This window comes from Colossoma macropomum, unplaced genomic scaffold (genome assembly GCF_904425465.1).
Source record: "Colossoma macropomum unplaced genomic scaffold, Colossoma_macropomum, whole genome shotgun sequence".
Classification (NCBI taxonomy): Eukaryota; Metazoa; Chordata; class Actinopteri; order Characiformes; family Serrasalmidae; genus Colossoma; species Colossoma macropomum.
Window position 1 is genome coordinate 43,736,747 of NW_023494793.1, and position 27,136 is coordinate 43,763,882.

At 39.7% G+C, this 27,136-nt stretch overlaps 1 protein-coding gene across 2 annotated transcripts; it reads left to right on the forward strand.

Annotated features, from left to right (window-relative positions):
• Positions 1-3,852: 3,852 nt before the first annotated feature.
• On the forward strand, positions 3,853-26,654 carry si:dkey-6n6.1 (uncharacterized protein LOC100170811 homolog). Of its 2 annotated transcripts, XR_005007689.1 has the most exons (12): positions 3,853-4,073; positions 7,560-7,787; positions 8,819-8,950; positions 10,757-10,890; positions 13,255-13,942; positions 14,986-15,101; positions 18,360-18,492; positions 19,186-19,343; positions 20,058-20,197; positions 22,500-22,826; positions 26,045-26,350; positions 26,385-26,654. XR_005007689.1 is itself a non-coding variant. In XM_036579630.1 (11 exons), exons 2-11 carry the CDS (start codon positions 7,577-7,579, stop codon positions 26,223-26,225), a joined length of 2,220 nt encoding a protein of 739 aa, XP_036435523.1. In that variant the 5' UTR covers positions 3,853-4,073; positions 7,560-7,576; the 3' UTR covers positions 26,226-26,654. The 2 variants fall into 2 exon arrangements, 1 of the variants encoding a protein (XP_036435523.1); XM_036579630.1 differs by having other exon boundaries at positions 26,045-26,654.
• Positions 26,655-27,136: the final 482 nt, after the last annotated feature.

Consider the following 27,136-nt stretch of genomic DNA (forward strand, 5'->3'; position numbering starts at 1 on the left):
ACAGTGACATGTCTTTATATATTTCTGATAAATGTGGCTGAGCTGTGTGTCAGAGCAGTTGTGTCAGTCGTGTTACTCAGGAAAGAGTCTGTGATTTTAACGTTGGAGTAAAATAACAGAATGAATGCAATATTTGTAATTTTCCACATACTGGTTGCTAAAGTGATACTAGGACATTGCTATGGTGTCCCAGGTGGTTGCTAAGATGTTGATCAGCCTTTGCTGTGGAATACCAGGTGGATGCTAAGATGTTTCTAGGGCATTGCTATGGTGTATCAGGTGGTTGCTAAGGTGTTCCAGGTGGTTGCTAAGATGTTGCTAGGCCTTGGCTATTCCTAGGGCATTGCTATGGTGTTCCTAGGGCATTGCTATGGTGTCTCAGGTGGTTGCTAAGATGTTTCTAGAGCATTGCTGTGGTGTCCCAGAGGGTTGCTAAGGTGTTTCTAGGGCATTGCTATGGTGTCTCAGGTGGTTGGTAAGGTGTTTCTAGGGCATTGCTATGGTGTCTCAGGTGGTTGCTAAGATGTTTCTAGAGCATTGCTATGGTGTTCCAGAGGGTTGCTAAGGTGTTTCTAGGGCATTGCTATGGTGTCTCAGGTGGTTGCTTGCTAGAGGGGCTGTGTTTCTAGGGCATTGCTATGGTGTCTCAGGTGGTTGGTAAGTTGTTTCTAGGGCATTGCTATGGTGTATCAGGTGGTTGCTAGGCAAGGCAAGTCAAAGGTGTTGCTACGGCATTGCTATGGTGTCCCAGGTGGTTGCTAAGGTGTCCTACTTGTTGCTAAGATGTTGCTAGGCCTTTGCTATGGTGTCCAAGGTGGTTGCTAAGGTGTTCCTAGTGGTGTCCCAGAGGGTTGCTGAGATGTTGCTAGACGTTTGCCATGGAATACCAGGTGGTTGCTGGGCAAGGCGAGGCAAGGGTGTTGCTAAGGCATTGCTATGGTGTCCCAGGTGGTTGCTAAGGTGTTCCTAGGGCATTTGAAATAAAAGACACAGAGATCAGGTGATAATAGCACTGAATACTGAATCACTCTTGCATGAAACAGCTATGAAACTAATGTGTAAATTCTATAATTACAAGAATGAGGATCTGCATAGAGACCCTTCGTGCTGGTTTACCAGGCCCAGATTAAGCCTAAGCCTAAACAAAAATGTAGGTTTTATTAGTGAAACACCACAGACGTTGCAGTTTAGTCCAAAATACTTAAAGCTTAATCAGGACCCACACAACCGGCTCTTAGAGTTTAAAGAGTCAGTGACTAGATTAAACCAAAAAAAGTGTAAGGATGTAAATTTAGAGAACACAGTGAAGCTTTTTCTTCATCCTCATGGTCTCCAGCTGATTTATGTTATGGGGTGAAATATACGTTATAAAAGTGTTAGTATTTAACTCCCTTCATGAACTCCAGCAGCTCTGAATCAGACAGTGTCTATTCATCGAAGCGGCGTGCAGACGCCTCGTCTCTCTGCCATCAGCCGGACCCGAACAGAGCGTGTAAAGTCAAGCCAAGACAGTTCTTTAGGCCAGTTATGCATCAGTGAAATATGTAATGTGTAATGATACGCATTTTCACGTTCAGTCTGTTTTACAGTTTTGAGGTCAAGATTCAGTTTGATTTTTGATATTATATGAGTTAGAGGGCCCATATCAACGACAACCGAGTTTTCCTCGCTGTTTTTGAGTTTGGATGTTGTATGTAAACATGGTTAAAGTTTAAAAACATAGCGTTCACTGAACCCAGAACATACAGACATATGTGGAATTTTTGCTATAAAAACAGCATATTTTACACTCTGATATTGCAAAAACAGCTTATTTACATACAGTATATCTGCTCATTCATATTACAGCAGTTTAGTCCCGCCCCATGTTGAAGTTATAAGGAGTGTTTCGGCCTGGACTGCTTGTTGAACAAGGGCAGCCAATCAGAAAACAGCTCATTTACATATATTCATCTTAAAGGCTCACTAACAAAAACAACCTGTTGAATTCTGTTAAGGGTGAATCTGAGATATAAATTAAGTAAGACTGAGTCGAGTCCAGAGTCATTTAAGGGTGAGTCCAAGTTGAGTCATGAGTCATTTAAGGGCGAGTCTGAGTCAAGTTGTGAGTCATTTAAGGGTTAGATTGAGTCAAGTCTTGAGACATTTAAAGGTCAGTCTGAGTTAAGTCATGTGTCATTTAAGGGCAAGTCTGAGTCGAGTCCAGAGTCATTTAAGGACTAGTCCGAGTCGACTCATAAATCATTTAATGGCGAGTCTGAGGTCATGTCTTGCGTCCTTGAGTCAACTTGAGTCGTTTAAAGGTGAGTCTGAGTTGAGTCTTGAGTTAAGTAAGGGAGCGTCTGAATCGTGTCTTAAATAATTTAGGGGTGAGTGAAGTCTTGAGTCATTCATGGGCGAGTCTGAGTCAAGTCTTTAGTCAATGTGGTCTGATCTAAGTACTGTTTGAAATGTATTGTGTTGCACTTCTGCTGTGTTAAACTCTATTTTCCTTTCTAGGTATCAGCTCTGGCTTTTGTTTTCTGGCAGTGTTTAAGCTCAGGACTCCAACCTTTTTGTACCAGCTAGGATACATTTTTGTAACATGCGTTGGATAAGAGAGTCTTCTAAATGCCGTAAATGTAAATGAGCCTTGAGTTATCTAAGGGCGAGTCTGTGTAGAGTCATGAGTCATTTAAAGGTGAGTCCGAGTCGAGTCTTGAATCATTTCAAAGTGAATTCCTGGCAAGTTCATGAGTCATTTAAGGGTTTTAGGAATCAAATTTCAGATCTTTCAAGGGTGATTCAGAGTCGGGTCTTGAGTCTTGAGTCTTAAGTCGTTTAAGGGCAAGTCCGTATCTAGTCTTGAGTCATTTAAAAGTGAGTCTGATTCCAGTCTTGAGTCCAGGGGCGATTCTATGATCAGAGATTTAGGGGTGCTGAGCCACACAATCACACCGTAACTGGCTTGAGCACCTCTAAAAAGGGGCTAGACATGCCTATGCTTTCAAGGTGAGTCCGAGTCGAGTCTTGAGTCATTTGGAGTTAGTCTGAATAAAATTTTGACTCATTTAAGGATGAGTCAAAGTTGAATCTTGAGGCATGTAAGGGTGGGTTTTGACTCATTTAAAGGCGTATCCAAGTTGAGTCTTGAGCCGTTTGGGGTGAGTCTGAATTAAATTTTGACTCATTTAAGGACGAGACAAAGTTGAATCTTGAGGCATGACTCATTTAAAGGTGTGTCCAAGTTGAGTCTTGAGCCATTTAAATGAGAAATCCGAGTTGAGTCTTGAATCATTTAAATGTGAATCTGAGTCGAGTCTTGAGTCATTTAGGGCAAGTACGAGTCACATCTTGAGTCATTTAAAGGTGAGTCGAAGTCAAGTCTTGATTCATTTCAAGATGAGCCCAACTTGAGTCCTGAGTCATTTTAAGGGCATTCCTGGCAAGTTCATGAGTCATTTAAGAGCAGCTCTGAGTCAAATTTCAGGTCTTAAGTCATTAAAAGTGAGTCCGATTTGAATTTTGATTCATTTAAGGATGAGTCAGAGTCGAATATTGAGTCATTTAAGGGGAAAACGGGATCAAGTCATTTAGGTGGAGACTGAATCGGGTCTTGAGTTGTTTAAGAATGAGTCTGAGTCGAGTCTTGAGTCAGCTGACATGTGAGAGCAGCTGGAGTACGAGGCGCTGAGCCCCATCATTGGTAGAAGGCCTTAAAGATCCTCAAACGGAGCAGAGAGACTGAATCATACTGACACGTTTGGCTCCTGTAAGCAGCACAAACTGATTCTCACTCAGTCGCAAGCAAAACGAACAAACTGCTGTGTTTGCTGCGAGGGGTCAGCTGCGGTCACTTGTGTAATCATATTCTAGAGCAGAGAGCACTTAGCTGGAACAAACCCAAGCACTTCAGGCCTACGGAGGGTTTCCAACCCAAAAACACGTCCGTTTAAAAACACGTCCATTAAAAACGGACAGATTTAACCTGATAAATATGACTCAGCCCATTGTGGCGTATAATGAGGTTTAATAGGGGCCTAATTTGGTTCTGTCTTTAGCTGAACCCTATTGGACAGGAAGCTGTAGGAGAGGTGAGTGTTTACACATTTGAAATAATTCTTTTTTTTTCAGTGCAACTTTCGCTGTTTTATTTCGGAATGAATAACAGGAAGTTTGTGCTTGTAGGCCGAGGGAGCGACCGGGCTAATCGTGTTCAGTGTGGGAAACAAAAACAGGAGCAGTGTGTTTATGATTCTGTCTGAAATGCAGACGGATGTTTACAAAGACAAATTAGACCATTTATTTGTACCAGAGTAACTGAATACATCCTACATGGTTTAAAGGATTATTTTTATTGGTGCAGGTGTCGACAGAAAAAATCAATAAGATAAAGAAAATATCATACCTGTTATATCAAAACCTTGTTTTTTCATATTTTCCAAAAATATGAAATATGCACAGAAAAGTAAGCAGTGGATACATTATTATATACATTTAAATCATGGGCTACCCAATAAACTTTAAGGGTCCGTATGTGTGTAACTACAACTTACACATTAGTTTCATTGAAGCTACTGAACATTCATACTAGATACTGAATAATTCATGGTAGTTCTGAATGATTTGTAGTAGATAGTGAATCATTTATAGCAGTAACTAAATAATTAATAGTAGCTAATGAATAATTCATAGTTGATACAGAATAATTCATAGTAGCTATGTAATAATTCATAGTAGATACCAATTAATTCATAGTAAATACTGAATAATTCATAGCAGATACTGAATAATTCATAGTAGATATTGAACAATTCATAGTAGATACTGAATAATTCATAGTAATTTCTGAATTATTCATAGTAGATACTGAATAATTAATAGTAGACACTAAATAATTCATAGCAGATAACAAATTCTTAGTAGATACTCAACAAATCAAAGAAGATAATGAATAGTTCATAGTAGATAATGAATAATTCATGGTAGCTAATGAATTATTCTTAATAGTTACTACACGATTCATAGTAGATTCTGAATATTCATAACAGTTGCTGATCAATTTATAATTACTGAATAATTCATTTTAGATACTCTATAATTTATACCAGTTACTGTATATTTAATATTCATTATTTGTAGTGGCTGAAAATGTAGTGTATCATTTATTGTAGATCCTGAATAATTATAATATTGTACTATCATTATAATATTATAAATCATAGCAGAGAGTGAATAATGATTGTTAAGATGAATAACTGAATAATAGGTGTGCAGTTTAAGGGGTTTGAATTATTATTATTTTGTAATTATTATTATTATTATTATGTCTGAAGCAGCTATGATCATAACCTGTCACAGAGCAAACTCCTGTCTAATGTTTATATTTATAAACATTATAAAAATATGCCTGTTCTGATGCATCTGATGGTCTTGCTGCGGTTGTAGCTGCTGTGCTGTTTGTTGTATGTAAAAAGGTAAAATCTCGCTGTAGAGTCTGTGGGTGAGTCGTGCGGTCAGACTGAGCGGTGAGGGAGCAGGAATGTCTCAGAAGGCCGGACACAAAGCAGCCTTTCATTCGGCGGGTTTCTCCAGAGCCTCCACACTGTTCCACTATCAAACATGCAGGAACCGTTAGAGACGAGACACTTAAAGGAACATTTCACTGAAAAATGACATTGACAGAATTTTCCTCCCCACCGCAAACGTAGTCGATCGGCCAAGACATGTTTACCGTCTGAACTTCACTTCTTTAGGAAAGACGATAGTTCTATATAGAACCATGAACACTCAAAGAACAATTTGCATGGTGAAATGGTTCTTGATTGATGGATAATGTGTTGTATATGGTTCTATTTAATACCAAAAAGGGTTCTTCTATTATATACAAGTTTGACACTTTTTGGTGCTGTGTAGAACCATATACAACACATTTTTCTATCAATCTGAAGAACCGTTTTACCATGCAAAGAACCATTCAAGCATGCAAATGGTTCTTGAGTGTTCATGGTTCTAAATAGAACCACTGTCTTTACTAAAGAACCCTCGAAGAACCATCTTTTTAAAGAGTGTAGATACAATTAATAAAATTCACACAAAAATAGGCAAACATATGTTGTATAGCTAAAACAGTATTAACAGCCACCTTAAATATTGAAGTTCATGTGTATTTTTGTCCATATTGATAGATAATCGTGTGTCACACAGTGTGCCAGTACACATTTGTGGACTTAGCAACATTAGCCTCATAGTCCCCATGGAAAACTAAAGAAACCACATCTGTAAGTCTATTTCAGATTAATTCAAGTGGAAAATTCCATTGATTTTTCAGAATTTCTGCATAATTAAATGGTTAAGATGTAATCAGAGTCATTCAGAGTGGTTTGGTGCGAAACGCCCCGTTCTAGAGAAACTTACTGAGTCAGAATTGTTCACAGTGGTGGTGATAGGAACCAGACGTCCACCTCTAAAAGCTCCCTCACAGAAAGTTACTACATGAAATGGTTATGAATTCACTGCCTGACGTCTGAGACACTGTTTTAGGATAGTTTTGAGAAGATTTTGAACTAAAATCCATTCATGGTGGAGGGATACATAATATGCAGGGTGTTGTGAGGCAAAATAGTCCCCAAAGAAAACTTATTATTTCAGATTTTCCACTATTTTCCATCATCATCATTCCATATAAACTCAGAAGACTCGTGTAGGTTCACTGGTGGTTCTGGATAAAATGTCTATATTTGTGTTGTAGTCATGGCGACCCCTGGTTCCTATCACCACCACTGTAAAGACGTCTGAACCATTTCACACCAAACCACTCTGAATCACTCTGTTTACATGTCAATCATTGGATTAATTTGAGAAGTCAGTGGTTTGAGGCGAGTGTGATGATTTAGGTGTGCAGTTAGCATCATGCTAATTGGAGTAGATAAGCTTCTAGTATTTGCTATCTACATCAGCCTTGTAGCTTCTAAAACTAAAGATGCAAATTTCAGACAACAAACATGTTTTTTGCTGATTGACTAGATTTGAGATAAAGAAGGAAAACGATTTCATTTTTTTTTCTAAACTACTCTGCTGAAAAAAAACAGCACAGACCAGCATGAATTCTGAGCTGGTTTATTCTGGTTTAGTGCTGGTCTGGTGCTGGTTTAGCTGGTCACCCAGTATGGTCATGATGTTTGACCAGAATACCAGCATTGAAAACACAGCATGTGCTGGTCTGTGCTGTTTTTTCTAACAGGGTATTCCTTTAATAGTTGCATCTGGATGGAAATAAATCTGAGGTGATAGAAATCTGAGTGTCCTAATGTCAGGATGAACACTCATAAAGCTGTTCTGGCTCTATCAGCGGGTTTGTTTGGGTGCGGATCAGAGGGGCGTGTGGAGTTTGGTGGAGTTTTTGGGGCGAATGAAAAGGCAGCTTTGTTGAAAGTGTTTTCTTTCCTCTCTCTCTCTCTCTCTCTCTCTCTCTCTCTCTCTCTCTCTCTCTCTCTCTCTCTCTCTCTGCCTGCTTCCTCTCCACCTCCATCCTCCCCCTCTCTCACACCTTTTTTTCACTGTTTTTTTCCCCCTCGCAGTATAAGAGCTCTGTCAGATGCTCTGCAGGATCATTCTCTCTCAGCTGTTGGTGGGTTTCAGGTGGGACTCCCTCACCATGGCTCATCGGTTAGTGTTGCTGTGTGTGTGCCTGTATGTGTGCACAGCGGTTTGTGTCTCTGAGGGTATCCGAGCGACAAGGAAAGATGAAAAACAGACGAATCATTTCGTGCCAGCAGCAGCTGGACACAACATACTTGTCCGTCCAGGTGAGTGCAGCATGCAGCAATACATGGTACAATATGGTGAGCTTATCCATATATAGATGTTATTGTAACTATATATGATAACTATGACTATTAAAATAATCATTTGTATTACTGTTCATTTTATTTATTAATATTACTCTCATTATTATTATTGTTCATTAATATTAGTACTATTTTTTTTATTAAAGCCAATAGAGGCTGTGCTTTATAGTGATTTCTTCATGGGTAAGGTATAAAACCACTGTAACACAGCCTCAAATGGATTATATGAAATGCCAGACAATGTAAAACATGAGAAAATACACAAATTGCCAATAAACAGTTTGTTATTGTTAATAATAATCAAATATTATTGATTACAAGAAGAAATGTAGCTCCTTTAGTGTATGTTATGGTTGCCAAGCAACCATTGACTGCTAAAAGAGGACAAGAATATTCAGTCATTTCATTTCGTTTTAACTTTGTGTCATATAATGAATATTAATATGAATATTATCACCATACACTGCTGGTTAAAGCAAAAAAGTTCGCTTTATAAGCAGTTTTTGCTCACTGAATTACCACCGTGATGACAATGCTAATTTCTGTTAGTATCTCTGTGTGATTTCCAGTGCTATATTAGCTCCAAGTTAACGGTGTTGTAGGCAGGGTTGGGATATTATGGAATACAAGTATTGGGAATGTGTATTCAGAATACAGTTACTTTGGCATTAGGAGATACTTTTACAGCACTTGCCCACTAAATGTGATATATATAGAAAATCTGTTTTATACGTGTATATAAGCATATATCAGAGCATAAAAAAGCAAATAAACAGTAATTGATCGGGGTGCCAAAACTTTTGCATACAACTAAACAATGACAGACGAATGAAAGTTCATGTCCTTGTTCAGGGGCACATGGCCTCTCGTGGCTTTTTGCTTTGATATAATGGCTTTAGTGCTTCAATACAGTGAAACGTAGTGCTTATCACAGTGAAGCTCTAGCTGGACTGCAGATGCACTGAAGCTGCTGACTGTGTGTTTGTCAGTGAGCAGGTCTCAGTGCTTGGTGAATGGGATCTTTCTGTTTGAGGGGGCCGTCTGGTCTCCAGATTCCTGCAGAATGTGTCAGTGTAGAGCCGGAGCCGTTCGCTGCCATGCGGTTCCCTGCCTGGATACAGGTACGCAGTTTATTCTCCTTCTCTTAAATGGCCCATATCCTGCACTCTTCTCGTATTTTATTTCCATTTATGATTTTTGTGAGTGTTTAGGGACCAAACTTTATCTGTTCTGATTGGCTGCTCTATGTATATCATTCCAAATGCAGTCCAGGCTAAAACACTCCTTATAACTTCAGCGTGAGTGGGTGTGGCTAAACTGCTGTAGGCTGAATAGATGGATATATGTATATGCTTTGGTTTTCATGACATCATAAAAAAGAATGAATTGTATAGGTTTGGAAATGAATGGTAAAGGTTTTGATATTTGAACAATGTTTATACTACTCTATATCAGACTCTTATCTCAAAAAAGTGAGGAAAATTCAATTGTCCATGAAATGGGCCCTTTAAAAGACTTTTAGAGCTGTGCTCTCTACACTCAGGCCTTTTCTAACCCTTTAAAGAGGAATTCCACATATTTTTCAATATTTTTGCCTAATTCAGTCATTGCGATGTAAACAAAGAGTGGTTTGATATGAAATAGTCCATTGCAGAGACACTTACAGACTGAGATTTCTTTACAGTGGTGGTGATAGGAACCAGGGGTCGCCATGACTACAACACAAATATAGACATTTTATTTACTATCCAGAACCACCAGTGAACCTACACGAGTCTTCTGAGTTTATATGGAATGTTGATGATGGAAAATAGTGGAGAATCTGAAATAATAAGTTTTCTTTGGGGACTATTTTGCCTCACAACACCCTGCATATTATGTATCCCTCCACCATGAATGGATTTTACAACCAAAATCTTCTCAGAACTATCATTAATCAGTGTCTCAGTCATCAGGCAGTGAATTCATAACTATTTCATGTAGTAACTTTCTGTGAGGGAGCTTTTAGAGGTGGACGTCTGGTTCCTATCACCACCACTGTGAACAATTCTGACTCAGTAAGTTTCTCTAGAACAGAGCATTTCACACCAAACCACTCTGAACGACTGTGTAAATCCTAGCCATTCAGTTATGTGGAACTTTTGAAAACCTGATGGAGTTCCCCTTCTTGCATTCATCTCTTATTTTGTTCATACTTTTATTCATTTTCATAGATTCATTTTCAACAGTATTTTGTACAGTGTGCCAAATTTGCAGAGTACAAGCTTCTATTAGGTTTTAGCTGCATTAACTTCATAACTTCAGTGAAACCTAAAGAAATCACATATGCAAGTCTATATGCGATTACCTAAAGGGAAATTCCACCCATTTTTCTAAATTTCTGCATAATTCAAGATATACAAGGCTAATGTAGCTAACATGTTCACGTTAATCAGCATCATGCAAACCGCTCGCTCTTATAGTCTCGATTATGTGGTTTCTGACACTGTGTGACACACGGTTATCTATAAACATGGACTAAAGCATGGACAGAAGTCAGGCTGAAGAAGGCTGTTACTGAGTTTAGCTGTGCTAACTCAGTTTAGTCCATGTTTTTAGGTATCAGTCATACAGTGTCAGAAACCACACAATCAAGACTATTAGAGACACTGAACACACACTTTGAGATAAGGGATGATTTAAATGTGCAGTTACCATCATGCTAATTGGAGTAGATGAGCTTATAACTTGTAGCTATTAGCCTCGTAGCTCCATCCCTAAAACTAAAGAAGCAAACTTCAGATACCAAACATGTGGCTAATCGACCACATTTGGGCTAAGAGGTGGAAAACAGGTGAATTTGATTAAGGTTTGAGGTCTGTAAGATTTTGGTGCAGGTCAGATCTGTGGAAACTACTGGCCAACAGCTTGTTTTTCTGTTTGTCCAGCTCCGTCAGCCAGCAGGCCAGTGGTCAGAAAACAGACACCAGCCAGTGGAGTGAAGCTGGAGAAAACAAACCAAGGAAAGAGCGTCCATCCGCAGAATGGGAAAGAGAAGAGCGTCCCAGAGGTCAAGCCGAAGGTAAAGACAAGTCCAGTTAAGACTGTGGAGGTACCGTAGGGGAAAGCGGGGCACAACCTAACACATTTTGGTTTTTGTGAAATAGTTTTAATAATATTTAAGTTGGAATAATCGTGTTTTTATTCAAGCAACATATAAATCTTTGCTATAAATGAACACTTGAACTTTGTTTCTGGCTCCTACCGTTCATGTAAAATTCCACCCAAAATGACGGGAAGTGCAGTGTTGCAGTTTAGCCCATGGGTGGGTTCACTGTAACAGACAAAGGGTCAGTTTAACACCTGCTAGAAAAAGTCTGATGATTCAGTGCAACCAAAGTAATTTCAGTATAATTTTAGGTTATTTAAGCAGTAGAACCCGAGAGGGAGTGTGTTATCGTGAAATAACATCACGGCTGTGATTTGGTCGCCGTAGATCATCACAGCCGTGATGTTATTGGCGATAACACACTCCTCGAGTGTTCTACTGCTTTAATACAACAGTTAAATAAATAAAGTAATAAATTAATAAACTGGGTTGTGAACGCGGCGTTTAATATGTTTTAATGTTCGCAGTTCCTTCACCAAATTATAGTTCCTTAATGAGCAGCTTGTTGCTACGTCAGAGTAACGAGCTCCGCCCACTCGCTGCACAGCCGGCAGTAAGCCTCGCCCTCTGAAGTACAGACTGAGCCTTAAAACTGCCACAATATCAAGTTCAGCTCAGTTTTGTCAGTTTTTGCCAGATCAGTATTAATGTTGTTTTGTTCCAGCCAGTCTGTAAAGTATCTTACAGCCCATTTAGTTTGGCGAATGGTGTTGGGTTCATTTCTGGCTGATTCCAGGTTCTTCAGCTGTTCTTCTGTCTCAGCTGCCGACTGAAAAGCTGCTCAGTGGTGATGACAGTTTGGGAATTTAGTGTCGTCTCATCTTCAGAGTCTGACCAAATCGGCTGTCGGTCAAATGTGATCTTAAAAGTGTCCGTTTTCTGTTTGTGGCAAAGTAAGAAGTAAAAAGGTTCAAATGGCTTGAGCGCCTCCTACAGCTGTCAGAGTCGTTGCTTAGCAACGGCGTCTCAGTGGAGTGATACCGTGTTTGTTAGAACGCTTCTCAACCAATCAGCTTGCGTGGCCAGAACTAACTGTTGTATAAAAGAAACTAATATATCAAAGTAATATAAGGTTGGATTTGTGATTTACACAAACAGCCCAGTAACCAAAACAAAAATGACTTGCCCTGAAAACACTCAGATCTCTTTAAAATGCTGACGAATCTCTCTGAATTTTGGTGGGAGACCATGGCTAGGAAATGTGGTGATTTGGCCAGAAACTCATGCTGCTTGACCTTCAATAACAACGTAAAAAGTCTGTGTTAAATTGTGCCCCGTGGTAGGTTGTTCCCCATGATTCCCTACTGTTCAAAAGTTTGAAAGTGCTTTTCACTCTTATCATTTTTATGATTTTGTCAGGAATAATAACGTAACTAGTGTAGATTTGATTACCATAAACTAGATAGTAAAACTATTTTTACGTCTAATTTAATAAAAGAAAATAATTAGATGGTAAATATTTTCCTGCAGTGATATATTTACACAAATTTGTTGTTACCTGCCTTGAAATTTGAACTTTTGAAATATATTTTACACATTCATTTATTACAACTTTCTAAATTCTGAATATGAATTTGAATAATATTAAAACTTCATTTTTGCATAATAATTTTATTAGAACTTTATTTTGGGTATTAGTTATACAGTCATATGCAAACGTTTGAACCTCTGATCAAATGACATGTTTTTGATGACTTTCTAAGAGAAAATAACCACATGCTCTACAGAGCACCAGCAAATTTTTAACATGCATTTGCAAATTTTTATTGCACAATTTCTATTTGTTTGCAGAGTTTAACATATCGTAAAAATATAAAACATAAAATATAACCATGACATTTACACAGGCCACAAATGATATAATATATTTTTAATTTAGATGTTGAGTTCAGCAAATAAACAGCAATTTCCTATTAAAATGTGCAGAAGTGTGTTATCTGTAGAGGATGCTACACTCAGAAAATCAACAACAACAACATGGAATTTGAGCAGGAGTGCACAAACTTTTGCATACGACTGTATTAGAAAGTCATTCAGGCATCTTTTCAAATACGTTCTCAATCATTTTAGAATCATCCACAGCTCGCTCCTGGACCAAAAACACATTTCTTTATATTTTTAATAGATTCCTACTAATTATTCATATTAAAAATCTATTTAATTAATTTACTAATTAAATTAATTAATTTAATAATTTATTTAATCTGAGGTTCTTATAATATCTTATGTCAGCTCTGCCCTCCACATGCTCTAAATCAGTTTGTGTTCATCCCTCAGGCTCCACCTCCTGCACTCAAGAAGCCGCCGCCTCCACCGATAAAGAGACTAGAAATGGCTAAACCTCAAACGCAGCCGCAGTGGTGGGACAGGGAGCTGCCTGAGATGGTGCCGGGGCCGAGTGTGGTGGGGAGAAGGAGATTTGACCACGATGACCATGATGACTACTTGGAAGACGACAGCGACAGTGATGATGATGACGATGACGATGACGACACGTTCTTAATTAGCAGTCCAAGCAGCCAGATGGACAGACTGGCATCAGCTCACAGGGTGGCGTACGAAGGCAGACTGGCATCAGCTGGCAGACTGGCATCGGCTCACAGAGCACCATCAACTGATAGACTAGCATCAGCTAAAAAAGTGGTATCAGATCACAAAGCGGCATCAAGTGACAAACGGGCAGCGTTCCCTGCACAGAAGCCAGCATTACCACCAACCCTAAAACCTTTCGCCCCACCTACTAAACAGGCTGTAGTTTTACCCCCCGGCAGGCCGCTGCTGGTGCCCGGCAGGCACTCAGTTGGTCCAAGGGGTCCAGGGCGCCCGGTTATCCCCCCGTACGTTCATATGGAGTCCCTCCCGGCCGGCTGCCTGCTGTCCGAGTCTCTGATCGCCTGCGGCAGCACAGACCTCACGCACCTGCCCCTGCTCAAAGACACCGGCATCCGCACGCTCTACCTGTCAGGTGAGTTAACACAAGACAGTTTAAAGGGACTTAAAGGGACAGGCTAGGACCGGGGTTGTCAACTAACAGACCATGGTCTGGCCACGTACGGAGAAAAAAGTCTAATTACTATTTTAATTAGTCTAATTTAATTTTAAAAATAATTAATTCGATGGTAAATATTTTCCTGTAATGATAAATTGTTATCTTTTTGAAATACTTTTTACACATTAATTTTATTATAACTTTCTGAATTCTGAATATGAATTTGAATAATATTAAAACTTCATTTTTGGATTTTAATTTTATTAGAACTTTATTTTGGGTATTAGTTGTACAGTCATATGCAAACATTTGAACACCTCTAATCAAATTACATGTTTTTGATGAGTCTCTGAGTGACAATATATTACCACATGCTCTACAGAGCACAAGCAATTTTTTAAAAGGCATTTGCAAATTTTTATTGCACAATTTCTAGAAAAAAGAAAAAAAGGTTGTATTTTAGCGACATGCATTAACATGAACAAGCCTTATTTAAACAATTTAAAGGAACTATATACCGTCTGTATATCTATCTATCTATCTATCTATCTATCTATCTATCTATCTATCTCTGTCCGTCCATCTGTCTATGCTAATGTACTTTAGTCCATGTTTATAGATAACAGTGTATCATACAGTGTCAGAAACCACACAATCACGTCTATTAGAGATGCTGAACAAATATGTTTATTTTTCGGCTGTTCCTTTAAGATGTATTGCAGAACGAGTGGTGGTGTCAGGTGCAGGTATGTCCAGGTGTGAGATTATCAGGACTGAGTGGTTGAAGATAATGATAATGACTCATCCCAAAAGTATTGGGTGGAGCACCATCACTCCAGAACTTCCCATTCTATTGGCCAGTGCTTTTCTATGGAGATTATATGGAGTTTTTGCAGATTAAAGCAGCTGAATTCACTCAGTAAAAGAGCTGTCCGGATACTTTTGGACCGATAGTGTATAAGCCTCCTGTTTTAGTGACAAATAAGGATTTTCCCACATTTTATCTGTTCTTTTCACAGATAACAAGATCAGTAAGATTCCCACTCGGGCTCTGGCCGGCTTGCCCAACCTGGAGTGGCTCGACCTGAGCAAAAACAAACTGGACGACTTCTCTCTGGGCCAGGACGTGTTTAAAGTGAGTAGCATTTGATGATAGCAGTAAAAATATATACGCTCCCTGTCCGCTTTATTAGGTCCACCGACCATGAATCTGCATTCACTGTCTATTTTATCAGCTCCACTGACCGTATAGTTTCACTCTGTAGTTCTACAGTTACAGACTGTAGTCCATCTGTTTCTCTGTCTACTTTGTTACCTTGTTCTTCAGTGGTCAGGATCCCCACAGAGCAGGTACTATTTGGGTGGTGGGTCACTCTCAGTAACAATGTGATGGTGACTTTGTAGAACTGTTTATCTGCTGTGCAGTTCTACAAACTGTTTGAATGTGTCTGTTTTGACCACACAGGAAGGAAATAAATCATCGAGTTATTTGTTAAGTCTTAAATTTTGACACTTGATTGTAGGCCTATTTAATGTTTATTCGATCAACACTTTCAGCCAGTTTCTTTTCTCTTTTTGCCCATTTTTTTATTATTGTTGCATATTCAGGAGAGATGGGTGAGACTTTTTGCATCTGATAGCATTGTTGTTGTTGAAAAAAGTACATAGTTTATATTACTGATAATATTTTTGACTACACCGCACACACTGCCCAAAATGCCAAAGAGTCTGTCAGTGTGCAGCAGCTCTTAGCAACACAGCTAGCCGAACAGCTAACTTCACTACCTTTTATTTGTGTTGACATTACATGATCATTATCTACACACACCACAGAGAGCCCACATGTGTAATTTTAATGTTGACAAAAAAACATTAGATATCATGAGAATTTGATAACTGCGAACTTTGTTTATCAAGATTAATGTAAAAATCTGCAACTTTTATGTGGTGCTAGTATTGTTTGTACCCTATATAATGATGCCGACACCCACAATTGTTAGATCTAATTTGCATCCCTGATTATTGTCACAATAATTACAAAAAAATTACTTAATAGAATCTTTCCTACATGAAAATGTAGCTTAGTGCTTTACAGTGTATGTAAATAAACTAGTGTATGAAAAAGCAACATTAAAGTAAAAGCACATGATGATTGTTTAATGAACGTAAAGAAGTGAAGAAGATAAGAAATAAAAGAAACCATTAAAACACAGCCACTGAAACAGTCAATAAAATAAAATAAAAGACAGTCAGTAAAGAAAGTTAAATATAGGATGGACAGATCCAGAATATGTAGAATATAGAGTGACTTTTATTAGACCCACACTTACAGTGAGGTATGAGCTGCTGAGCAGTGAGAGCTGATTTATTGTAGAGTATGATGGCCTGTAATAGATGAAGCGTTATGAACATGTAGTGTTGTGTAACTAACACCTACAGTGTGAGCAGCGAGCAGCCGTGTGTGTTTTCTCCCACACACCGCTGATCCAGACATCACCAGGACAAATCTCACCTCCGTGCTGCTCTGAAAACCAGAATGTTATCAGTCAACAGAGACAGTGCTGTCAAACACAGCGCTATCAATTTATACGCTTTACCATTTCACACCTGCGCGCTAGAGCTCGCTGGAGCCAAACTGCTCGGACAGGTTTCAGAGGATCAGCCTGTATGAGATTTAGAGGAATGTTAGTGGTTGGTATAGTGTTGTGTAACACCTCCACCTTCTACGCTGTAGACTGGGGTTCAGTCCCCACCTGGGTAAACAACATACACTATACCAATAAGAGTCCTTGAGCAAGACTCCTAACACTGCCTTCACCTACCTGTGTGAAATGATCAAATCTTAAGTCGCTCTGGATAAGAGCGTCTGCCAAATGCCATGAATGCAATAGACTTTTAGAGTCTCACACTATGTTTAATCATTATTCCCTACACTGGAACATCAGGAACACCATACAAAACACTGTTACAGGGAACAGAATCATAATACTGTGCACTATTTTGAACAAAATGATGCCATTCACTCTATATAGTGCACTTTTTTAATGGTGCCATTTGATAGTGGTCCAAACACCTAGTGGAGAATATCCAGTGCACTCTCACAATCCCATACTGCATTGCAATAAATGAACAAGTAATTCAATTAAGTGTGCACAGAACACCCATAATGCAGTGTATATGTTTTGGAATGTAACTACTGTCGCTGAGTGATGAACCCATTTACCCCAAATTCTATACTTCAATCACAAAATGTTCTCCTTAAAGTGTTGTCGTACAGAGTGCACTCAATTTTCCAACAAAGTGAAACAGTGAGATGACACAGTATAGAGCTCTGTATAGTGAATAGAGCGCAGTTTCAGCTAATGCCTAAAATAGTGCACTGTGTAGTGAATAAGCCATGTTTTGGACACACTCTGTGGTGCATAGGGCATAGTTTTGATCATAGCCTCTATGCCTTATTCACTATGTTCAAAATAGTGCACTATGTAGTGAACAAGTCATAACTTTAGACACATTGTATAATGAATAGCTCATAGTTTGAGGTATAGCCCAAAATAGTGCACTATGTAGTGAATAAGTTGTAATTTTAGGCACATTGTATAGCGAATAGGCCACAGTTTGAGGTATAGCCCAAATAGTGCACTATATATAGTGAATAAGCCATATTCTGGACACACTCTATAGTGAATAGGGCACAGTTTTGAACATTGCCCAAAATAGTGCACAGCATAGTGAATAATGCATAATTTTGGGCACATTGTATAGTGAACAGGCCATAGTGCTTTTTGGGCACACTGTATAGGGAATAGTTTTGAACATAGCCCAAAATAGTGCACTATGTAGTGGACAAGTTGTAATTTTAGACACACTGTATAGTGAATAGGCCATGGTTTGAGATACAGCCCAAAATAGTGCTCTATATAGTGAGTAAGATATATTCGTGAACACACTGCATATCGAATAGGGCATAGTTTTGAACATAGCCCAAAATTGTGCACTATGTAGTGAACAAGGCATAGTATTGGACATAGCCCAAAGCAGTGCGCTATTTAGGTGAACAGGACTTAGTTTCACACACAGCCCAAAATACTGCATTATACAGTGACTAAGGCATAGTTTTGGCTGCCTGTGTGGTGAAGAGGCCATCATTTCAGGTATGGCCCGATTCAGGACTATCTAATGAACAGGACATAGTTGTGGACACAGCCCATGTTGCCTCTGTGTGATGACGGCTGAATCTGGAATGTGGTGCGTAGCTTCGATGTGCGGCTCCTGCAGGCCCGGAGTCTGGAGCCAGGGTTGGTGTTTACACTAAAGGTGGGAAGCTCATGCTATAACTGCGGTGTGCATGTGTTTGGCTTTGTGTATGTGTGTGTGTTCTGTGCTGTTGTAGAATCTGACCAAACTGCGGAGGCTGAATCTGGACGGGAATAATCTGACCAAAGTGCCGCCGCTGCCTCCGTCTCTCCTGGAGCTCAAGATAAACGACAACAAGCTGAGCGGACTGACGCCACACAGCCTTAGAGGTACGCGCTGACTATTCGATTAAGGTCCCAGGAAACACAGCATAAATTATTTATTAAATTATTTATTCAGCAAAGTTTGAATGAAGAAAACAAGATAGAAACATAATAAAACACTTAAAAACTGCTGGTCAGCCCTCTCTGAGAACTGTGTGGCTGTGGACTAACATTCTAATGATTCTCCTAAATAATGCACTACATAGCGAATAAGCCATAATTTTGGGTACACTGTATAGAGAATAGCTCTGAATATTTTTGAACATAGCCTAACACGTGCAGCATAACAACATCAAATGAAACAACAAGCCTTCGCTGCAAAGATAATTGCCTCATCATTAGAGTGAAATAAAGAGGGAAAAATGTCAGATGCATTGCTTTTGCCGTGTTTATCGGCATTTTAAATTTAAGGTAGACACTGCTGCCACACTAACACTGAATGATGCCCAAAACCATAGCACATTCACTACACAGTGTGTCCAAAATGACACCCATTTCACTATATAGTGCACTATATTGATAAACTCCACCACTTGTTACCAGCATTAGTAATACTGTTTTAGCCGAAGTGTTTGTTCAAGGCTTAACAGCATTGAAACTAATGTGAAAGTTGTAGCTGTGAGAGTGAAAATGGACTTAGATGATTCTCTCAGAGCGTGTAAATAGTGTATAAGTATCAATCTGCATTTCTGCCTCCAGGTCTGTCGCAGCTGCTGACGCTGGAGCTGGAGGATAATGAGTTCCACGATGGAAATGTTTCTCCTCTGGCCTTCAGAAACCTCGGCAAACTCATCTACCTCAGGCTGGACGATAACGACTTCAGAGCCCTTCCCTCAGGCCTGCCGACCTCACTTCAGGTCAGACATTTAGACATGCAGATTCTTCTTCTTCTTCTTCTTCTTCTTCTTATTATTATTATTATAAACCACTTTAATTTAAACTCAGTTAACTTTAACTTAAATTCTTAACTATAGAACATACTCATAGTAGCTATTGAATAATTCACAGCAGTCACTGAACAATTCATAGTGGATATTAAATAATTCATAGTAGTTCATGAATAATTCATAGTTGTTACTTAATAATTCATAGTAGATACCGAATGATTCAAAGTAATTAATGAATAATTCATAGTAGATACCGAATGATTCAAAGTAATTAATGAATAATTCATAGTAGATACCGAGTTATTCACAGTAGTTACTTAATAATACATAGTAGTTACTGAATAATTCATAGTAGATACCAAATTATTCACAGTAGTTAATAAATAATTCATAGTAGATACTGAATAATTCATAGTAGATACTGTTCAGTACTTGGTGTTCAGTCTCTAATAGTCTTGATTATGTGGTTTCTGACCCTGTATGACTCACTGTCACCTGTAAAAATACAACTGGACACAGTTTGAGGCGAGTGTGTAATGATTTAGGCTTGCAGGTGGCACCATGCTAATCGGTGGGGTAGAAGCTTCCAGCAGTTGTTAGCTACATTAGCCTCGTAGCTCCAGTGCTGACTGTTGTGTCATGTCCTCCACTCCTCTCTCCTCCTTCTCCCCGACCTGTGTCCAGGAGCTGCATCTCTCTGATAACCGGATCGAGGTTGTGCACGCTGGCCTCCTCAATAAGACGGTCAACCTGAGAGTGCTGAACCTCAGCCATAACAAAATCAGAGAGGACCGCATCGCACCCAGAGCCTGGATCCATTTACGGTGAGTTTCCTCCTCGCTGTCTGTGTTTACATTCAAAGATTTTTGCCAATCCGATTGAATACATTCAGATTACAGATTAAGACTGAGGTGTTTATTCTCACTCTGCTCAACAATCTGATGAAAATCTCAGTTTACTTGCTCACTACAAGTAATCCGATCCAAAAATGGATATGCATAGAGAACCACTTAGTGTAGACGTTACCATGACAACCAGCATCACGTGAGTCCAGTCAGAGTGAGATGAGCAGCAGTGAGCAGCGCTTGTGTTTTTAATTATTTTAAAGTGATGTCAGACTCAGGAAAACGTCCTTCACATGTCCTTATTAAAGGAGGCCGAGAGGAAGACGTCGTGTTCTGAGACACATAAGCTGGACGTCCGTCCCACCGCCGTCTTTTAAAGATCAGAGCATAAACTTCGTCTCCTCTGCAGACCAGTTTCTGCTCCGCCATGTTGAACGGTATAAACTTTCACTATGACGTGACGAACATGATCAGAACGGACTTAAACTTTCTGATAGGGAATGTAATCAGATACAGGCGTTTACACGGATATTATTCTTCTATTTAACTGATTTTTTACGGTATTACCCACCTCGTTAAGTTAACAAAAGTCATTAAGCTCTCATTATTTTTAACAGCTCTTTCTCAGTATTTGACCAGGATGCAGTTCTTATTTTGGCCGTTGTACCTCACAGAAGAGTAGCGTCCCGAAAATAAGCAAGCCTTTATTTTGCTATAAGGCCACCAAAAAAATCCTTTATCGACTATAAAACGATTCTGCAGAGTCATCAAGTAAAAGCAAAGCTGTTTGGTAACACTTTACAACACGATTATAAAGGTTTAAAGTTGTGGTTTAAATTAGTTTATTAATGGCTATTAACTAGTCACCTTAAAACCACTAACAGGTAGTTACAGCACATGTCTAAAGGTTTAACGCTGACGGATGGAGAAGACAGAGTAAGATCAATAACCAGCAACATCTGAGCTTTAACAGTGTAGATGAATGTGGGCTCACTATTTGGTAAACGACAGGTCACTGTGTTCCTTTTTATTTATGTGTAATGCCTACTAAAGATGTTTATGACATCATTAATAACCATTAAATTAATTTTAACCTTTTCAACTCCTTGAGTCCACCGGTGGTTCCAAAACGCACTTCGTCATATTCTTCATAACTTTCATATTTCATAAGCTACATTCTAAAGGTGGGGGTCGTATGAGAGCTGTAACTGTCTTCTGTCCAGTCAAATAGATGGTGATGTCATTTTAAACCCTTATTATAAAAGAAGCTGAACTCACAGTTTATTTTCTACTGAAAGTCGACCCATTTTTCACAAATCTGGGCTATAAACTATAAACAGATGGCGTCTCTTCAGTGATCTGCTCTGTAAACATTATTTTATAAAATAATACAAAGGGCGTCTAAGATTTTTGGCTTTCAGCAGTAAATTGTAAGCATATAGCAATATGTGTATCATAAACACATGTTCTGATAATTTGATGGGAACCTTTAAAAAAAATAAATAAATAAAATAAAAATTTACAGTTATTTCATGCAGTTACTGAATGATTTGTCTTACGATTTGGTCATGAAAATTCAGATGGACAAACCAAAATATACCCTGGAGAATAAGAGGTTAAACCAATAAACCCTTTATCAGTGTAGTCGTTTTGTACAGTGGTACTCATTGTTTTTGTGATGTCATGAACACCAGTGTTTATACATTTATCTGCTTATTAGGCCATCAGCTGTTTAGCCCCGCCCACTCATACTTAAGTTATGAGGAGTTTTATCCTGGACTGCTTTTTGAATGAACTTAATTATATGCATCAGTCTTAAAGGCACAGTAACAAAAACTGTTTAATCCTAGGGGGTAAAGTGAAGCTGGAAAACGGCGATGTAAACATGAATTATGACTGTTTTTATATATTAAAACAAATGTTATTAGACCTGAAATGTAGAGTACGGGCCCTTTAATATGACCAAGATATAGACTTTTTTAGCTTATTTGGTTTCTGATACTGTTTGAAATACTGTTATTTATAAACATGAACAAAAAGACTTCGCATAGCTAGAAATTTGTCTCTTTATTTATCAGTTTGTACAGAAATTATAGACACGTCTCGGCTGATTGACAGCGTCTGGTGAACAGGGGGACTTTAATTTGTCCTCTTAGTATTTAGTTCTTCTCCTCAGAGCTTTACTTTGCAAACTGGCCAGACTATTCTCTGCTGCTCCTAAAGCACCACCTACAGGACAATAGCAGTAATGCATCTTCTGTTATGCTGTTGTGCCAATCAGCAAACTGGAGTCATTGGACCTGTCGTACAATAAACTGGTGCACGTCCCGTCTTTCCTGCCTGTGGGGCTCCGTCAGCTCACTCTGCACCACAACCAGATCGAGCGCATCCCCGGGTACGTGTTCGCCCACCTGAAGCCGGGGCTGGACTCACTGCACCTCTCCTACAACCGGCTGCGTGAGGACGGGGTCAGTGAGGTGTCCTTCATGGGCCTTTACCACTCACTGACCGAACTGCTGATGGACCACAACCAGCTCAGAGTCATACCGCGCGGAATAATACAGCTACGAGCCCTTCAGCTACTGCGCCTCAACCACAACTACATCGGGTTAGTGTACTACTCCATACACACTACACCACACCTACATCAGGTTAGTGTACTACTCCATACACACTATACTACACCCACATCAGGTTAGTGTACTACTCTATACACACTACACCACACCTACATCAGGTTAGTGTACTACTCTATACACACTACACCACACCTAGATCAGGTTAGTGTACTACTCCATACACACTAAACTACATCTAGATCAGGTTAGTGTACTACTCCATACACACTATACTACACCCACATCAGGTTAGTGTACTACTCCATACACACTACACCACACCTACATCAGGTTAGTGTACTACTCTATACACACTACACCACACCTACATCAGGTTAGTGTACTACTCTATACACACTACACCACACCTACATCAGGTTAGTGTACTACTCCATACACACTACACCACACCTACATCAGGTTAGTGTACTACTCTATACACACTACACCACACCTACATCAGGTTAGTGTACTACTCCATACACACTACACCACACCTACATCAGGTTAGTGTACTACTCTATACACACTACACCACACCTACATCAGGTTAGTGTACTACTCCATACACACTACACCACACCTACATCAGGTTAGTGTACTACTCTATACACACTACACCACACCTACATCAGGTTAGTGTACTACTCCATACACACTACACCACACCTACATCAGGTTAGTGTACTACTCCATACACACTACACCACACCTAGATCAGGTTAGTGTACTACTCCATACACACTACACCACACCTAGATCAGGTTAGTGTACTACTCCATACACACTACACCACACCTAGATCAGGTTAGTGTACTACTCCATACACACTACACCACACCTACATCAGGTTAGTGTACTACTCCATACACACTAAACTACACCCACATCAGGTTAGTGTACTACTCTATACACACTAAACTACACCCACATCAGGTTAGTGTACTACTCCATACACACTACACCACACCTACATCAGGTTAGTGTACTACTCCATACACACTACACCACACCTAGATCAGGTAATCAGGTATGGAGTAGTGTACTACTCCATACACACTACACCACACCTAGATCAGGTTAGTGTACTACTCCATACACACTACACCACACCTACATCAGGTTAGTGTACTACTCCATACACACTACACCACACCTACATCAGGTTAGTGTACTTCTCCATACACACTACACCACACCTAGATCAGGTTAGTGTACTACTCCATACACACTACACCACACCTACATCAGGTTAGTGTACTACTCTATACACACTAAACTACATCTACATCAGGTTAGTGTACTACTCCATACACACTACACCACACCTACATCAGGTTAGTGTACTACTCTATACACACTAAACTACATCTACATCAGGTTAGTGTACTACTCCATACACACTACACCACACCTAGATCAGGTTAGTGGACTACTCCATACACACTACACCACACCTACATCAGGTTAGTGTACTACTCTATACACACTACACCACACCTACATCAGGTTAGTGTACTACTCCATACACACTACACCACACCTACATCAGGTTAGTGTACTACTCTATACACACTACACCACACCTACATCAGGTTAGTGTACTACTCCATACACACTACACCACACCTAGATCAGGTTAGTGTACTACTCCATACACACTACACCACACCTAGATCAGGTTAGTGTACTACTCCATACACACTACACCACACCTACATCAGGTTAGTGTACTACTCCATACACACTACACCACACCTACATCAGGTTAGTGTACTACTCCATACACACTACACCACACCTAGATCAGGTTAGTGTACTACTCCATACACACTAAACTACACCCACATCAGGTTAGTGTACTACTCTATACACACTAAACTACACCCACATCAGGTTAGTGTACTACTCCATACACACTACATCACACCTACATCAGGTTAGTGTACTACTCCATACACACTACACCACACCTAGATCAGGTAATCAGGTATGGAGTAGTGTACTACTCCATACACACTACACCACACCTAGATCAGGTTAGTGTACTACTCCATACACACTACACCACACCTACATCAGGTTAGTGTACTACTCCATACACACTAAACCACACCTACATCAGGTTAGTGTACTACTCTATACACACTAAACTACATCTACATCAGGTTAGTGTACTACTCCATACACACTACACCACACCTAGATCAGGTTAGTGGACTACTCCATACACACTAAACTACATCTACATCAGGTTAGTGTACTACTCCATACACACTACACCACACCTAGATCAGGTTAGTGTACTACTCCATACACACTAAACTACACCTACATCAGGTTAGTGTACTACTCCATACACACTACACCACACCTAGATCAGGTTAGTGTACTACTCCATACACACTACACCACACCTAGATCAGGTTAGTGTACTACTCCATACACACTAAACTACACCCACATCAGGTTAGTGTACTACTCCATACACACTACACCACACCTAGATCAGGTTAGTGTACTACTCTATACACACTAAACTACACCCACATCAGGTTAGTGTACTACTCCATACACACTACACCACACCTACATCAGGTTAGTGTACTACTCTATACACACTAAACTACATCTACATCAGGTTAGTGTACTACTCCATACACACTACACCACACCTACATCAGGTTAGTGTACTACTCCATAGACACTACACCACACCTACATCAGGTTAGTGTACTACTCTATACACACTAAACTACACCCACATCAGGTTAGTGTACTACTCCATACACACTACACCACACCTACATCAGGTTAGTGTACTACTCCATACACACTACACCACACCTACATCAGGTTAGTGTACTACTCCATACACACTACACCACACCTACACCAGGTTAGTGTACTACTCTATACACACTAAACTACACCTAGATCAGGTTAGTGTACTACTCTATACACACTACACCACACCTACATCGGGTTAGTGTACTACTCTATACACACTACACCACACCTACATCAGGTTAGTGTACTACTCCATACACACTACACATTAGATTACTACCTCATGTTAGCACTGAGAACTACTGACAACATCGCAGTGTGTTTAGATGTTTATTTGTCTAACGTTGTTTATTTGTCTAACGTTGTTTATTTGTTTGTGTGTTTATTTGTTTGTGTGTTTGTGTGTTTGTGCCTGCAGCTCTGTGCCGATGAACTCTCTGTGCGACTCCACAGCTCGTGAGGACTCTCCTCTGCTCTCCGTTCACCTGCAGTACAACCTGATCGAGCGCCGTCTGATTCCGCCCACGGCGCTGTCCTGCATCAGAACGTACCACAGCGTCGTGCTGCGGCCTCAGAGACACGAATACATACACGAGTAACACGTACGCGCTCGCGTACGCAGATCCTGGTGCTGTTCTTCTGCTGAAGGCCCCACCCCCTACTCCCCTTACCTGGCTCAGGTGGACCACAGATACCTTTCTCAGCTCTCTCTCTCTCTCTCTCTCTCTCTCTCTCTCTCTCTCTCTCTCTCCCTCTCCCTCTCTCTCTCTCTCTCTCTCTCAGGGCAGACTTTACAGTAGGCAGAATTGGGCAACACCCCTGACCATAAAAATACTAATTATATCTACACTACACGTCTGAAAGGCTGTGGACTCCAGTGTTTCTTCTGGCATTATTAGTGAGTTCGTCCTCCTTTGCTGCCGTAACAGCTTCTACGTTATTAGAAAAGATGGTTCTTAAAGGGTTCTTTAGTAAAGACAATGGTTCTTTATAGAACTCTGAACACTCATGGTTATTTTCATGGTGAAATAGCTCCTCAGATTGATGGAGAATGTGTTGTATATGGTTCTAGATTGAACCAAAAAGGGTTCCTCTATTGTTATGATGCCATGCTTGTATACAATAGCAGAACCCTTTCTGGTGCTACACAGAGCCATTTTCATAAAGGTTCTATATAGAAACATACACAACACATTCTCCATCAATCTGAAGAACCATTTCACCATGAAAATAACCATTACAGAACCACTGTCTTTACTAAAGAACCCTTGAAGGACCAAGAGTGTACTGTTCTGGAAAGGTTTTACACTGCACTCGTAAAAAGATGGTTCTTCAAGGGTAAAGAAAATGGTTCTATATAGAACCATGAACACTCAAAGAATGCTTTGCATCACTAAAAGGTTCTTTCATCATGAAAGGGTTCTTCAGATTTATGGAAAATGTGCTGTAGCTGGTTCTATGTAGCACCATTTTCTTTACTAAAGAACCCTTAATTAGCATTAGGGAGGTC

What these genes read in the sequence shown, in the direction of transcription:
- si:dkey-6n6.1 (XM_036579630.1), top strand. Translation starts at nt 7,577, where the DNA reads ATGCTCTGCAGGATCATTCTCTCTCAGCTGTTGGTGGGTTTCAGGTGG. An exon ending in GGTTCCCTGCCTGGATACAG is followed by an intron (nt 8,951 to 10,756) that starts GTACGCAGTTTA and finishes CTGTTTGTCCAG; the next exon opens with CTCCGTCAGCCAGCAGGCCA. An exon ending in GACGCCACACAGCCTTAGAG is followed by an intron (nt 18,493 to 19,185) that starts GTACGCGCTGAC and finishes TTCTGCCTCCAG; the next exon opens with GTCTGTCGCAGCTGCTGACG.